The sequence below is a fragment of the Diprion similis genome, chromosome 1 (genome assembly GCF_021155765.1).
Source record: "Diprion similis isolate iyDipSimi1 chromosome 1, iyDipSimi1.1, whole genome shotgun sequence".
NCBI classification, from domain to species: Eukaryota; Metazoa; Arthropoda; class Insecta; order Hymenoptera; family Diprionidae; genus Diprion; species Diprion similis.
The window spans coordinates 4,240,714-4,256,745 of NC_060105.1; the positions used below are offsets into that span (position 1 = coordinate 4,240,714).

Consider the following 16,032-nt stretch of genomic DNA (forward strand, 5'->3'; position numbering starts at 1 on the left):
TTATAGTGAGTTAAAAACTAAGCGACATGTTTTTTTTTTTTTTTTTTTTCTTTTTCATCTGCCATTAAACACTTTAAGGGGGTATGAAACCACTCTTCAAAGTAAGGCATAGTCAAGAGGCGATTAATTTGGTGAGTTTAACTCACGAGAACACAATTATTTTTTTCTTTCTAAACAATCCAAATGGAAAAAGTTTTCTTATACAACGAGAAATGAAAAATATAATTTTCTCAATTTAAAGAAAAAGAAAAAGGAAAGATAAATAAACTCTCAAATCTCTCCTCGACATGCCGCCTTAATTGGAGGTTGATTTCATCCCTTCGTTAAAGTATTTAACGGCAAATTAGTAAAAAAAAAAAATAAATATCTGTCGCTTAATTTTTAGTCCACTTTTTAACATCTTACAATTAGAAAAGAAATCAAATCTGCGTGAAATCTACGTGATATCGAGATAATTTCGTTTTTAGTCCCCCGACATGACACGGAGAAGATATGTCTTTCCTTAATTCTTCCTTCCATCTCCCTACCTGCATTACATTCACTCCTCCGGGTTAGTTATAGAAACGCCTGCAAGCAGGTGAACCGGGATTATACCTGCGCGCAGTCGTCACGGTTCCCGCAGGTTCACCAATCATGGGAACAGGTATGCAACAAGGAGCCTCGCCCGCCCACTTTTTCCCTTAATTCAAGCCGGCCGAGGTCAAGGCGACCCTTAAAATATTTCCAGTTACCCAGAGGGTTCAAGGGTTAGACAGTCGTCGAAATTCCGGTTAGTTTTTCGTCGGAATTCAAACCTGATTATAAATATCAAATTCCAGATGATGTACGGGGGAGGGGGGGGGGGGGGGGGGGGGGGTCGAAATTGAAAAAGAAGAAAAATTAATAAACTTTATTACAATTATACATAGGTACATACATACATATATATATATATATATATTTACACGCTGAGGATGCGGAGCAACGGTCACAAGCGCCTCGCATGAATGACCGAGCTTGGATAATTAAATTCTCGTCTAGCGATAGTAATACAAACACACGCACACGTCGTGTTGTATAGGCGTCGTTATTACAGTGCATATTGAATGGTCAGTGGCATGCAGATAATGGAGCTCGCAACTTGTTGTCGCTGTTCCTGCTTGGTACTAATCCGTGACGATGACACGAATGCGTAGCTTTTACGCCTCGCGGCTATACGCCCCTAATCGTCAATTCTATGTACATACCTACGGATATGTAGAATTGCGCAGCTTATAGACTCGCGGTGTTTAAAATTCCACGTCTATACAGATCAGTATTATCGAAATTTATATTCCCTCGATGCTTATTTTCAAGAAACGCGCCGCGGAAGAAGCGAAGAAAAATTATACATATATTAAAATGAAATTGATAATTAGAACGAAAAGGAAGTCAACTGTTGCAGAAAAATTATTTCGGTATAATATTGGAAAAAAAAAATATCGAAATGATGTTTTTTTTTTTGTTTTTTTTTCCATTTTGATAGTATGCGCAGCGCGTTGACTCGGGCAGAGGGGTGGGGGGGGGGGGGGGGAGTTGCGATTAAAACATCTCTTGTATAATATTAATATACGGTTGGTATATTATATAATCTGGATTTATAGTTCTCTCTGCCGCATCGTACATGGGGAATATATATACATATATATAATATACATATATGTATATTCTTTTCTTTATTTCTTCCTTTTCCTTTTTCTTTCCCACCGTAAGTACATACATGCCTCGTATCACCCCGTGGCTCCGAGTTGAGCTGATAAGACGCGATATGAATTGTAGACGTTTGCAACCGTTTCGGTTTCGGATTTCGTCTACCGGTCTCCAGCTTCTCGCTTTGCCGCGTCCGTTTTGTTTGTTTTTCTTTTCTTGCCTTTTTTTTCCTTTTTATTTTTCTCAACCCCCCTCCCGCCCTCTACCCTTCTATCAACACTCTTTAGACGATGACGAAATAACACCCCCTCCCCCCCCCCCCCCCCTCTCCGCCCCGCGTTATCGCGACACCTTGCTGCGGGTTATATTATATTTTCTACTATATATACTATATACTTTATCATATAGGTATATATTATACAGATTTGGCATCCCGAGAACTCCTCCGGCTCATATATGCGATCAGTCGTCACTCGTCCTACGTGCTATTGCATACACAGTGCACAGATATGAAATATTTTCTTCTCTTGTATACTAATGGTGATTTTATTTTTTTCTTCTCCGCATATATATATATATATATATGAAGAACGATAATTTCAAGATCAAATTGATTTTCGATTTGTTTTTTTTTTTTTTCCTTATGTGTGTATATTTATATACACGTATAGTGAAAAATGTGCGCTCTGAAACTTTGCAGTCAAATGTTGTGAATATAATCAGAAGAATTGCGTCGAGATAATATTACAATATGTTACACATACATTAAATGTGAGAAAGAATATTATAACAATTGTAAAGAGAGAGTGAACAGACGCTATAAGTAATAATAATAATAATAATAATAATAATAATTATAATTATAATAAAGAATCAAATTTCGTTCAAGAAAATGAACCCAAAATATTGATGATAATAATAATAATAATAAGAAGAATAATATTGAACAATGGGGGGTAATTGGCGAGGGGAATATCGGGCGGCGAGAGGAAGGTGAGCTAGGAGGTGGAGGTGGTGGTGGTTTTCACCCTCGCGTCACATCCAGAGATGCGAAAACACACGTGCCAGCAACCCCCCGTTAATTCTAACTCTGGCGCTGCTGCTGCTGCTGCTGCTGCGGCCGGGGGAGTCAGGGGACCGGTGCGGAGGTGGAACAGCTTCCACGGGGGTGGACCTGCGGCCCACGGAGGTGCCGAACCCTTCAGAGCCTTGCCGAGGGCCATTCAAGCCCTCAGAAGCGAGAGCGTCGACAGGACGAGTCACAGGGCGCAACCGCCGCCCCCGCCCTCCTTTCCCAGGAGGAGGTTTTCCGTTTGGTGAGAGATTCAACGCTCGTCGCAGAGAAGAGCTTACCTTATACGCGGGGGGCATTTCACGTGAAGTTAGCGGGCCATGCGGTACATTAGAGGTGGCCGTTGAGCTTGAAATAATCGATGCATCGATTAATCTCGGGCTCAAAAAAGTATAATTCAACAAGAGTTGATTGAATCGGGGAAAGTTAATAGATTAATCGATTGTTTCGTATTTTTTTTTTTTGAAATTGTGATTATGAAACCAAAATTTCGTAAATTTCAGTTCGTAGAGTTTGTTAAAAGTAATAGATTATTTTTGGTTTTTTCGTAGCTAGCAGCCAAATGTTCTAATTTTGATTCGCGTAAGGTAGTGAGACTGGTTTTTTTTTCCAAAAAGTCTTTAACACGTTTGGCTGCTAACTTTGGCTTCAGCTTCGGTTTTGATCAGTTTTTAGTACGATGTTCTTACCAAGCCAAAAGGGTCTCGAGAATTTTTTCAGATTTTCTTGAGGCCTGTTGTGAAATTTTTGAAAAATCGTAAAACCAGTGCTGAAAACGCCATTTTTATAACGTGAATCTGAAAATATTTACACTTAATCTATGATTCAAAATGTGACTTTTGAGCATCAGGCGATAATCGGATCTCAATATGTAGCATTTTTTCACAAGTTCTCAGCTCTTCCATGTCGGGATTTTTTTTTTGTTTCTGTTTTTTTTTTCAATATCTCGATCTAAATAGATTGCAGAATCACACTATTTTCATGATACCGTGATCTATTTAAATCGGAGAACAGAAAAAAAGAAAAGTCCAACTCCGATATGGAAAAACTGAAAACTTGCGAAAAAGTAGTAAATATTGAGATCCCGTTTACCGTGTGATTCTTGAAAATCACATTTCAAATCATAGAAATTGAGTAAAGTTTTTCAGATGATGTTTAAAAACGGCGCTTTGGTTTGTCGATTTTTTTCAAATTTCACCGGTGGGTAAAAAAATTTGAAAAAAATTCTGAAATCCTTTTCGATCGGTGAGATTAGAATCGAAGAGGGTGAGATAATGAAATTAAATTTCTTATGCGGCTAATTTGACACGGAATGCCCCACGTACTTTTCCCGAATGATTTCTCTTCTCTTTGATTTCACTTTCCTTTCCTTTTTTTTTACCACAACCGAAAAATATCATTCTTCAGGTGTAAAAAAATGGATTGAAATTAATTTTCTGTTGCTGTATAGCCAGAAAATTTAGTCTGAGGTGTTACTATTTATTTAATTATTTATTTATTTATTTTTAGGTTCTTTTTTTAACCTTACTATGGCTACTGGTACTTGTATATTAATATTTTGATTTCAGCTATTGCGATATAATTCGATACTGGTATTAAGGACTTATTTGACGGAAAATATGGAGTCAACTAAACAAATAGCTGCAATTTTTCGATAACAATAAAATTTAGTATTTTTAACAACTGTAATCACACCCATTTGTTACTTGTATCACATTTTCTTGTAACAATGTTTGTACAGTTGGTGTAATGGGTTGGAATAATGGTCGAAACTGACCCCTGATTTGGGAAACTGATATTTGGAATAGATTTGTTTCTTTCTTTTTGACAGGGTGAATCTGGAAATGTCGAGAATATTTATTTTAAACGCTGAGCAGATTTTGAAGCAACGCTGAACTAAAATATGTGTTCAGGGGGGCGAGAAATTATCACGTTTATGTTATGAAACCTCGGAGTGCGAAAATGTCAAAGAGATTTTCGGTGGATTTTTAACTCATTTTTTTGGGTGGGTGGCAGGGGATGGGGGTCGTAAACATTTTCACAAACTGTCCTCGAGGGCGTTAATGGAAAGCTAAAGAGCGAGAGAGAGAGAGAGAGAGAGAGAGAGAATATGCATAATAAAGTGTTTGTCGAGTCGTGCAGCATCGAACCGATTTTCCTTTCTCTTTTCCTTTCTTTTATTTTCTTATCCCTTGGAATCTGAAGGGGAGAAGAAAAATATTTTCTTCCCTATCGTATAACGCGGCAGAAGGTTTAGTATATTCTCGCGATTCGAATGTTTTATAAGGTATTCGCGAATTCAATCGTAGCGTGATATTTCGATTCGGGGTATATTATGTAATATTCGAAGGACTGAATGGTTGATTTATTTAATAGAATATAAATATATACAACCGCTTATTTATACGTTGCAATTTTTCATTCGCTAATAATTGTTTTAGGTAATTGGGAAATATCTTTTCTCGAGTCATCTTCATCTTTCCTGCAGTAAAGAAAGGCATAAATATCGGAGATTTAAAAATGGTTGTTTTTATTCATCTCCTAGCTTCTTTTCCTGATCAGTTTCATCATTTACTTTTATTATTTAAATTTCTCGGAACAGCGTAGTTGTATAATAATTAGAAATGTTCAATTAGTGAGAAATATTACACGCTGAAAAAAAAAGGATAAAACTTTAATATTTTTTATACATATACAAATACATATATAGATATAAATCTGGGGCTTCATTCCTAAAACATTAATCGTCGCTTGATCTGATTCTAATTAATGATTTTTTTTCTTTCTTTCTTTCTTTCTCTGTTCACTTGTTTTAATTACTTGAGAGGTTGGGGTCGCAAAATATTCTTCGTTAAAGAAATGATTTGAAGAAAACAATTTAAAAAAAAAAATGCAAGAGAAGAAAAAGAGGGGAAAAAAAAATACTCCAATCATATTTTCGCAGAACAATCGACTACCGAGAACGAATCTTTTGGATTAGCAGAGACAAAGAGAAGAGAAAAAAAATATTACAAAATTCCTGGAATTTATCCGAACGATTCGTCCAACAGAGAATAATATACGCGAAAAATGCGTTGATGAAAATATCTTGTTTTTACCCCGAAGTCCACCGCCAACCGCTGAACTAGTTCCAATTTAATTCAACTCCCCCCTCCCCCCACCATTATTTATTCTTTCCTTTTACATAATGTACGCAACATTTTTTTTTTTTTCTCCTCTTCTCTTTATTCAATTCAATTTCCGAGTGTAGTTCTGCGAATTTGTTAGAAAACTTTTCCTCCGTTACAACACCGAACTCTGTCTTCTCTCTCACATTCTCGTATAGAATATTGCTTGCGAGTAAGTACAAGGCGACGGTTTATTTTATCGCGTAGAGCAGCTAAAACCCCCGTTAAATGCACTGCTGCTTGGCCAAGAACCGAGAACAGAGACTCGCCTCAGCTCTCTTGGATGCTAACAGTGTTTAAGCAGTGTATATATATATATATATATATATATAAGGTGTGTATAAGTTATACAGCTCGAGGAATATCCGTAGAGATGGAATGGAAGGTGTGTATAAGGTGTACAGTGTACACTGTATACGACGCTGGAGCGTAAAGCGGAGGTCGGGACAATGAAAACGGTTTAGTTGAGGCAACAGTTATTAGCTTAGCTCAGCAACGCTGCTGCTGCTGCTGCTGTTGCTGTTGCTGTTGCTGTTCGTTTAACAATTAGCCGTTAATTATGAACAGAGAGGAGGAATAGCAAGGACTGCAGGCAAGGACGCAATGCCGATCGCCTTTACGGATTTCTCCGACTTTTTAGTACCTAGATAGTTGCAATTTCTCCTCTGAAGTCCACAACGACGTCGCGGCGTGGAAAGCCGATCGTTTAATACGTAACTGTTGCGGAACTACAATTAAACGCTCGCGATTCATGCCAGCCGATGTTGGTGGCTTCGGAAGTTTGCTTGATAATTTTTTGCATCAGTTATGATAATCGAGATGAATTTTTAACACGTTTTTTGAAGCTTTGTTTTATGACTGGGGATCAAAACGTTTCAAATATGTGAAAATGAAATAACGAAAGTTGAAATCTTGATTTACGAAAGTGTCACTGATTAGAATGACTTAGACTAATCAGTAACACTTTCGAAATATCAAGATCGCGAACAATTCATTCTTCATTATTTTATTTTCGCATGTTTCAAATTTCCTGATATATCGGTCATTCGAAATATTGATCCTTCCAAATTTTTTTACCCGCACCTCATTTTTTAGTTCTCACACGGTTCGTTCACAAATTACGATCCCGTTTTTTTTTTCTTTTCTTTACTTTTCTTTTCTTTTTACCTACCAAATGAACAGTCAACGAAATAAATTCCCAGTCACCTGTAAATCGTACATTCTTATCTTTTTACGGAATAGAATGAGAAAAAAACAAATGGAATCCTACCGTGACGAGTGATTTTCATCATCCGATCGGCAGCGGTGAAAAAAACGCGATAAAATTCCGAGCACGCGAAAAGATGCGAATTGCAAAGAAGAAAAAACATGCAAATTGGAAAAAAAAAAATATATTTATTCAACCCCACCGTGCAGGCAACTTGTGATCGCGGCGCTGTACGCTTGGTTGCATCGCGCAAGGCGCTCCGTCTGCTAACTGCTAACCGAATCAAACGTGCATAAGTATATAGACTGCACTGCACTGCACTGCACGCTGCTGCTGTTGCTGCATTTTGATGCTGCAGGCGTTACAGGCTATATATATATCCCCCCCCCCCGCCCTCTGAAAAGTTTCACTTTGATGTTGAAACAAAATTCTCCCCCCTTTTTTCTGTTTTATTTTATCCGTTTTTTTTTTTTTTTGCTTCTGGTTGTTGTTATTTTTTCATCAAACAAAACTCCGGATCGAAAAGTTGTTAAATTTTTATGTACCAAAAAGAGGAAAAAGAGAAGAGAAAATAGTAGGCATAAAAAGTGGAGGAGAGAAGCACTTTCGTCGGGTTAAAGCCGCGCACGGTGTGATCGTTGTCCGTGAAATCGAATCACGTGCAGAGATGCAAAATAGGAAGAGTAACGGTTTTTAACTACAAACGTTGACAAATCTCTCTTTGTGACACCTGCCAATCGTCCCGATACATAATATAGGTATATGTATACATATAGGTGTACATATGTACAGGTATATGTATATATAGGCGCACAGGTATGCGGAATTAGGGGAATCGAATTACGCGAACGGAGTTGTCGATTACCTGCACTCGTGAGACGAAATTCGGTTATTTTAGTCGGATTTCAATATTTCACGTAGATTTACATCATTCGTACACCTGCTCTGTTCTGACCTTTCAGTCGCAGTTCAGCAGGAATACCTTCAGCAAGAAATAAGCTCGTTTTAACGTTTCTTTTTTCTCTTCCTTTTTTTCCTTCACCTTGTTTTGTTTTTCGCTTTCGCTTGACTCGTTATAAATCTTTATAAAATCTTGGCAAACTGTACGTCCCGCTACAAACAGCCGGATTATAAGCTTCAAACCTGTTATACCGAAGAGAGCACTTGACCTTTCTCTCGTTTTATTAAAAATCTCGCGCGTAACGTTCAGTTCAAATTATACGCACTTGCAAGGTTGGAGGAGGAACGGAGAAAAACGTAGGCGTTGGATTTTCAAAGAAGCTTTGCCAGTGATTGAGCTTTCGTTGCAAAAATTTTCTACCTCTTGTTACGAGGCTACCCGTGTCTCGCTCTTTACGTCACACCTCAAATATTATTATCCTTTGGTTTTAGCATAGACGGTATTCATATGTGAAAAAAAGAAGAAAACGTGCGCAGATTTTAATAAAAAGTGCAGGAACAGAAGGACACATCAGGGTTTTTGTTTAAAAAAAAAATACTCATGTCGACTATATATTTTTTTACTATAAATGTTCTAATTCTGCATATTACGAAGTATGTTTTACCAAAAAGAGATTTTGCAATCGAATGCAGATCCAGCGACAATTGCAAAAAGTGAAATGTGAAATAATAGGGAACGATGAGTAGTAGACCTATATCTCTGAGTAAAGTAAGTCGACCAGTAAGATCTCTTATCCCTGTATGTGCGTGTTTTTTTTTTTTTTTTTTTTCTTTTTTTTCACGCGGAGGGTGTAAGATAAACAATTACCTCAATCTCGTTTTACCGTCGTCAGTGAAATACACGTGTCTCACACCCTGTGTACATACCAACCGCTGCCATGTAACCGTTTATCAGACATTTTTCAGCCTGTGTGCGGTGACTTCGTGCGTATCAAATAACTTTACGACCTCGTCCACCTTCTGTGTTTCAGCTTTGGTAAGCGGACGGGAGGAAGCGCCCGGAGGCCGAACGAATGCTTCGTCCTGGAACCCTCCGAGATGATTGTCGTGAGTATTAAAATTCACTTTCTTATTTAGGAGATTGTGGGGCGAAGTGGGCCCCTTAAGAAAATAATGTCTGAAATCAAAATGAAATTTTTAGTCTTTATATAAACAATTATTTTTAAATATTATCTAGCTTTCTCGAGAAAAAGTCTGCGTGAAATCAAGTTGAGAAAACTTAAAGTATCAAAAATTTTAAGGTGCTCACTTTGCCCTATCATCCTCTATATACATCTGAAATTCCGTTGCTTCGCTGCTATCGTTCCTTGTTGATGAAAATTGATTTTTAAACGTATAAAGTGACTTCAAATCTTTAACCCTAATAGGTCAGCGGGGGTGAATTTCACCCCAAAAATTCTTCAAACCCCTCGTAGAGTCCTTAATTTGTGAGAACGGATCTCTGGCGCCATTCTTCGTGTGAAATAAAGGCCTCTTTTCGATATTTTTGGCACTTTATTTAAATTTACCCATGTTTTACAATATTTAAAAAATGCAATTTTGGCTATAGGAAAACTGCGAGAACTTTTTCTGCGATCCTTAAACAATACCTAGATCCCGAGGGAAAACGAGAAGAAAAACACTTAACATTTCGAGTTTCCACCAGCGTCCCGTCGATTCTCACAACCCTTTCAGCCACCCGGACAAGCCTTGTTTATTATTTAAATTGTACTCTGGCCATACAGCAGCCGGCTTGCTTCACGGAGTATCGAACGCCTTTTCAATATGTACTCTGTAATATCTTCTCGATGAATAGCCATAGAGTTAGGTTATCGACTGACAAGACTGCAGAGACGGTCGAATGACTCGAGGTTCGTGCCGACAAGCAGCCGCAGCTTACGTTCCAAGAGACAATAATCTGATCCGCACAGACCTGCAAGCACGAAAGTCCTTAGACAGTTAATCGATACTTTCCAAACTCCCCGGGTATTATGCAGATTTTGAAGGAAATTCTTCCTCGTAACGTGATATATACATATGGGACATTCCACACCAATTCGACCTGGGTTTTACCCTTAAGCTCTCAGATTTGGCGCGTGATTTTTTCTACGCTTGTTCTCACTTCGAAAGGTACTCGGCTTTTTTTATTTGTTTATTTTCGCTCTTTCTTTAACTCAACTTGAATTTTCTACAATTTTTAGAAGACGATAGCGAGAGGTTAATGAATTACTTTCGGAGGAGGAATTATTCTACCGGGTGATTTATCGAAATTCTCTATTTCTGTACACTGATTATTTGATATTTTAAAATTCGTATCTCGAAAATGTCGGTCTTTTTATCTTCTTATTTTTGAACCATTGACTCAAGAGAAGAAAAGTCTCGTTCGTGTGATTGTACGTCGTAGGTATACGGATAACGTGACGATTCATATTAATTATATACCTATATGCGTAAGATTAATTTTCAATGACAATGAGTATGATGGATTATAAGGGTTCGGGTATAGAATTCGGTGCAGGTGGGGAAAGAGAAAAGGTGCGTGCAGTATGAAAAAGCTTTTTCGTCATTCCTTTTTTTAACCGCGCCGCGGTGAATAATATACATACATACACGGGAACGAAACTTTTCCTCCACCCTTTCCATTAGCATCTATATTACTTTTGGCCATGTTGGTGAAAAGCCTGGACATGCTTGCCTCTCAGTTCGCTCCGAGTGTCCAACAATATTATATACATATATATATATATACCCACCTACACCTACGCCTTATAGACACGTCCCTCTGCATACCTAATACTGGAAAGGAAATATCCTTGTTCCTTGATCCTTTGTCCCCTGTATAATCCGATTGAATTAATGAATAAAACCTGCGCAACGATCACGTCGAAAAATTCTACAGCAATTCTCGCGTCGAATTTCATTTTTTGTCACTCCATTGAGTATGACTTATTTTTTGTCAAAACGAAATTAGAAAAAAAGGACATAATAATAGTAATAATAATAATTAGCCAAAGTCAATGAATTTGATTTGAAACCGAACGAAGTATCATTTCTGAGCATTGTTCTTCGAAAGCTGAATAAGTTTCTAATTCAATCTCAAGTCATACGGAGTTTAATTTATTTTACTACGAAACTTTTAGCCGACATGTTTTACGAAATTTCTCCTTCGCAGCAAAGGTGAGAGTTTAATTTTTTTACTACCCTTTGAAATTTTAATATTCTGGTAAATAACCAAATATCATTCGGTATCCATGTGTATATACTATACTAAATTATGCACAGCTTCGTTACCCTCGTTCCTTCTCTTCGACTCCAAATTACGACCCTTGAGCTCCTGCTGCAAAGGACCTACGTAATTTTCGTCGACCTAACGGGAGGGGGTGAAGTAGAATGGTGAAATGAAAGCAGAGTTAGGCTCGTCTTACACAGCTATCTGCCCTAGTCCTGCCGTAGCTGCAGCCCTCTGCAGAAATGAATTAATTCTACACCCGTTTAACAGCCGCACGTATTTTTTCTTGATAAAAAAAGAAAAAAGAAAAGAAAATTTTTTTTTCACTGTAGATTAAAGAAATTCCGCGAAAGAATTTCACACTCGATTCTAGCGACTGAACGTGATTAGGCGGTTGACGATTAGTCGACATTTTTTGTGTGAATTTTACTTGTTTAAAATGACTTTAAGAAGATTAGTGCATGGGTATAGATAAGTCGATCGATTCTTACGACTTGACTTTTAATTTACCGAATTGTTTGATTTCATTTTAGCTAATATTCGAATATTTTAAACTTCAATCACAGCAGTGTTTTATTAAATTTATATACATATAATCTATAATAACTACGATAGATTGTCATATTATGCAAATGACATAAAATTGTTTTTCGCTAACGGACGAAGTGGTGAAATTTATGAAAAAATACAAGCTTTTGACACCCCTAATATTTTTCGAACGGTGCTATATTTTTTGTCTGGTCGTGCAGTTTATTTTAAGAACTGCCGAGGTCTATTCTAGCCAGAGTCTCCCGGTGAACATGTGCAACGCGATCGCTCCAAGGGTTTTAGGATTTCAGAACTTTTCAGGGTTTTTGTCCATTCCTTCTTCTTCTTCTTCTTCTTTTTCTCTGCAAGGCCTTTTCATTCTTGGAACTTGGCATAATTACCGCCACACGCCTTACGTTCGAAACGATTTCTTAAGTCACGAGTTCTTTTCTCGATGTACCTAATATTTTCCAAGGCACGTCGGACGTGTTCTGCAAAAATGAAACGGAATTCGTAAAGAAGATTTTCGTAGACCTTAGTACAAGGCAGAAGCAGTTGACATCGCGAAATTCTGTGCATCGTGATTCCAAGTCTCGCGTTCGCATGATGCTAAAAGAAACTTAAATACCTGAAACAGTGAGAATTATACTTGTTAGCATTGGGAGAATTATTTCGTTTATTCCGATTGTCGGATCTTCACTTAGTTTGAATTTAAACCGAATGTGAAACATATGTGTGCCGTGATGTTTGAAAACACTTGATAACAAACACGTCAGCACAAAATGTTGCGTCAATTCCGTGTGACCAGTAAATTGTTATATCATATCCGTCTGATCCATTAATCGTGGAAAAAAACTGTCGAGCTGTAATCATTTCCGTAATTTGTTTTCGACCTAAACACGCTGATCGCATGAATCGTTTATTATTCAAGATTCACTCTCAGTCAATTATTCCAGCTACATAATTGAAATTTGATTTTTAAAATTCCGACCATTACTGGTCTATATAAATTACCGAATGACGAAGAAAGCTCTTGAGGTCTAAAAGCGTAGCATCTTCATCACCCGTTTTATCTCGTTCTTAATGTATACGCATATTTTCATCGGATGAAATACCGTGAATACTTCCGGTCTGTGACGTCGGGTTAGCCGGAAGTATGCGTCATTTTTTCCCCACTTTCTTTGTTTCTCAATCTTTTTCTTTCTCTCTTTCTCTCTCACAAGTTTCTTGTCTTGAATGAATTGCTTGCCGTGGGTTACAGCTTCCGAGAGTACAACGATTCACGCGTGTCCACATCCTTTGCCTATCCCACATATTATATCTTTTCTAAGAAATACAGATTTATCATTTTATATATACGCGATATCGCGATGTCAATTATTACACTGCACGTAAGTTAGACGTTTCAGAGATCGGTTGTTCCCCGCTTCGCAGGATTGCAATTTCTTTGCAAAAATTTATTATAATCAGTTTATTCTTAGTGATTTCGTCAATTAACTTTATACTCTCTGTTACTACTTCGTTTCGTTCATTTCCATTTTCCCTCTTTCTTCTTTTCGTTCTTTCTTGCTTTATTCAATTATTCGTCATTCATCCGCATTTCTAAATTACACACACATCGCGTGCACCGAAGTAGTTACATACTTACATGACATGTGTGATGCGCCGGACGGCGAGTGCAACTGCAGTTGTCGTTGAATATAATTGCAACTGCTGCAGTCATCTCCGGTCGTTTATACATCTTTACAGCCTATATATACATACATACATGAAAGGCTGATATAAATCACTCCAGTCGAGAGTCATTTTCGACAGTTTTTCACGACTCGTTGCGTCTCGACATGAAATCATTATACAGAGCGTCAAATTTTCTCTTATATGGAAAAGAAGAAGATGAAGAAGATGAAGAAGAATAAGAAGAGAAAAAAGAGGAGAAATGGATAAATAAAAAATTCGGCTCGTCACTTCCAACGCCGCGATGCGATGTCACCGGACTTTCTGACTTTCTACTTGTGGTTTATAAAGCTTATTGCATCCTCTCATTTTCATCCAGACTGCAGTGTACGAGTCTCTTAAAAACATCTTTTTCCACCGGCTGCATAACATCCGATTCGCAAGTGTAGGAATACATATATACATATATATATATGTATGTTTAATTTTTTTCGTCTATGGGCGTAATGACGGACTCGACCCGCGCGCATACGGCTAGTTGAAAAGACCCCGTGTGAAGTACAATACATACCTACACGCAACACATGCATTCACATACTCGTAGTAGCTCGATGCTTTCTTGCCTCCTTCTTCTCGGTGTGTTTTACGGACCTGACGCCAATGTGGTCGCCATGGATGGTCCAAAAATAAAGCTGAAATATGTTCCTGCAGTGCCTGCATACATATATATATATATATATATATATATAAACCTATATGTGTATATATACTAACGCGTATAAACTATCCTCTGTCCCGCATATCCCGTAACTACTGTGCATACGAGACGGGGATCAGCCGAAGCTTATCCCTCGTAGCCTTGCTACCCCTGATCCAGGAAGACTGAAGATGCCCGTTTTCCGCCATTTCTCTACTGCGCGTGGAATACAGATTTGGTAGTTTTACGTTGTTTGTATGCCTATTCGTTTTATTCAGTGTCAACTCCTACCGATCTTATACGGTCAAGCTTTGTGCAAGAATTTTTCGTCTAATGCGTCGAGTGTGTTATATACGTGTATATATATTTATATATATATATATATATATATGTATACATACGTAGGTACTATCGAATAATAAGCGTAGCATTGCGTACGTAGCGCGGAAGAAAGATGAAGAATCTCTCGCTACGAAGAGAGAAGAATATATATATAGAGAGAGAGAGAGAAGGAGAAGGAGAAAGGTGATTGCACCAAAGGTTTCTGACCGTCTATATGCAACGCAACTGCACTCTCTATCTATCTTCGTCTCTCTTTCTCTTTTCCCCTTTCTCGTTCTCCACATACACGTGCTCTCGCGATAGTTTGAGAAAGAAAGAGAGACAGAGAGAGAGGAACCGAGTGCTAGCGGAAGGAGAGCGATAAGATGAAGATGAAGATGAAGATGGAAAGAGAGAGAGAGAGAGGGAAGGAGGACCGTCTTCTCGGTCCCATGCTGAGCTAGTCCCCATCCCTCTCTCTCTCTCTCTCTCTCTCTCTCTCTCTCTCTCTCTTTCTCTCGCTTTCTTCCTATCTCCCTCTTCCGAATTCTGTCTCCTACGATGTCCCAGCAGCCGGTCCGCAACGATGCTCCAGAGGATGTGGAGGCAGTATCCGTACAATGCGTTGGCGGTCCAGACGCGCCGAGTAGAACTGAAACGACACTCGATAGTTCGCGACGACAAACGTTCGAATGATCGACGAATCAATTGAACTTGTAATATATATGCATATACACATATATACACACATACAATATACACGTTGAGAAAATTGAGAGAAAAACTTGCGATGCAACGCGGCAGAAACGTGTTTATGAACGGTGTTTGTACTACAGAGAACTGTTATCGGAGAACTCTCTCCGTATAGAGAAGAAAGAATCACGTTATGACCACCACTAAGCGTGTCAACTATGCGGTCGTCGCGAATCATTTCATCATCAATCCCCGTCGTCGTCGTCGTCGTCGTCGTCAAACATGTGTATTATAAGTATTTATGTATGTTGTTAGTTAGTGTCGTAGAGATATGGAGGATCGTACTCGTAGCTGTGACGCATGCAAAGGTTCATCATCAGAGACGTACGCCCTTTACGCTGAAGCTCAAACTGTAGGGTGACAGCACGCGGTCACTACTTCGATTCACTTGTCATCGATGAAACAGCGTCTATATTAAATATATGTATATGTGCGTGTGTGTTTGTGTGTTTGTGTGTATGCATCTAGCCACAGTGAGTGAGTGCTCGGAACAGTTGGTTACATATCTCGTGATACTCTTTACGACTTTACATGTGTAGTATATATACTATAACGTTTATCGTTCTTGAAATGGAATGTAGACGACGAACGTACGAGGATTCTTATTATACGCTACACACCCAATTCTTGGATTCTAGTCTTGTTGTACTGTAACTTTGTTGAATACGCTTCTTGTATTGAACGATAAGATGAAGAAATAGAGTGGGAAGGGGATGGGGGAGGGGGAGGGAGAGGGAATCTTATTCAAGCCGATGGTCTTGAGTTTATAATGTGACT

The 16,032-nt window shown here is 38.3% G+C and overlaps 1 protein-coding gene across 10 annotated transcripts in view; it reads left to right on the plus strand.

Moving 5' to 3' along the window:
• Positions 1–16,032, plus strand: part of LOC124408835 (rap guanine nucleotide exchange factor 2-like) — an 81,271-nt gene that overhangs the window by 46,372 nt on the left and 18,867 nt on the right. For 9 of the 10 annotated variants that reach the window (XM_046886451.1, XM_046886118.1, XM_046886526.1 and 6 more), the window contains one exon: positions 9,046–9,121. In XM_046886451.1, the coding sequence (XP_046742407.1) occupies positions 9,046–9,121 (76 nt within the window). Of the gene's footprint in view, positions 1–2,599; positions 2,985–9,045; positions 9,122–16,032 lie in introns of those variants that run through there. The other variant, XM_046886294.1, reaches the window with a different exon arrangement.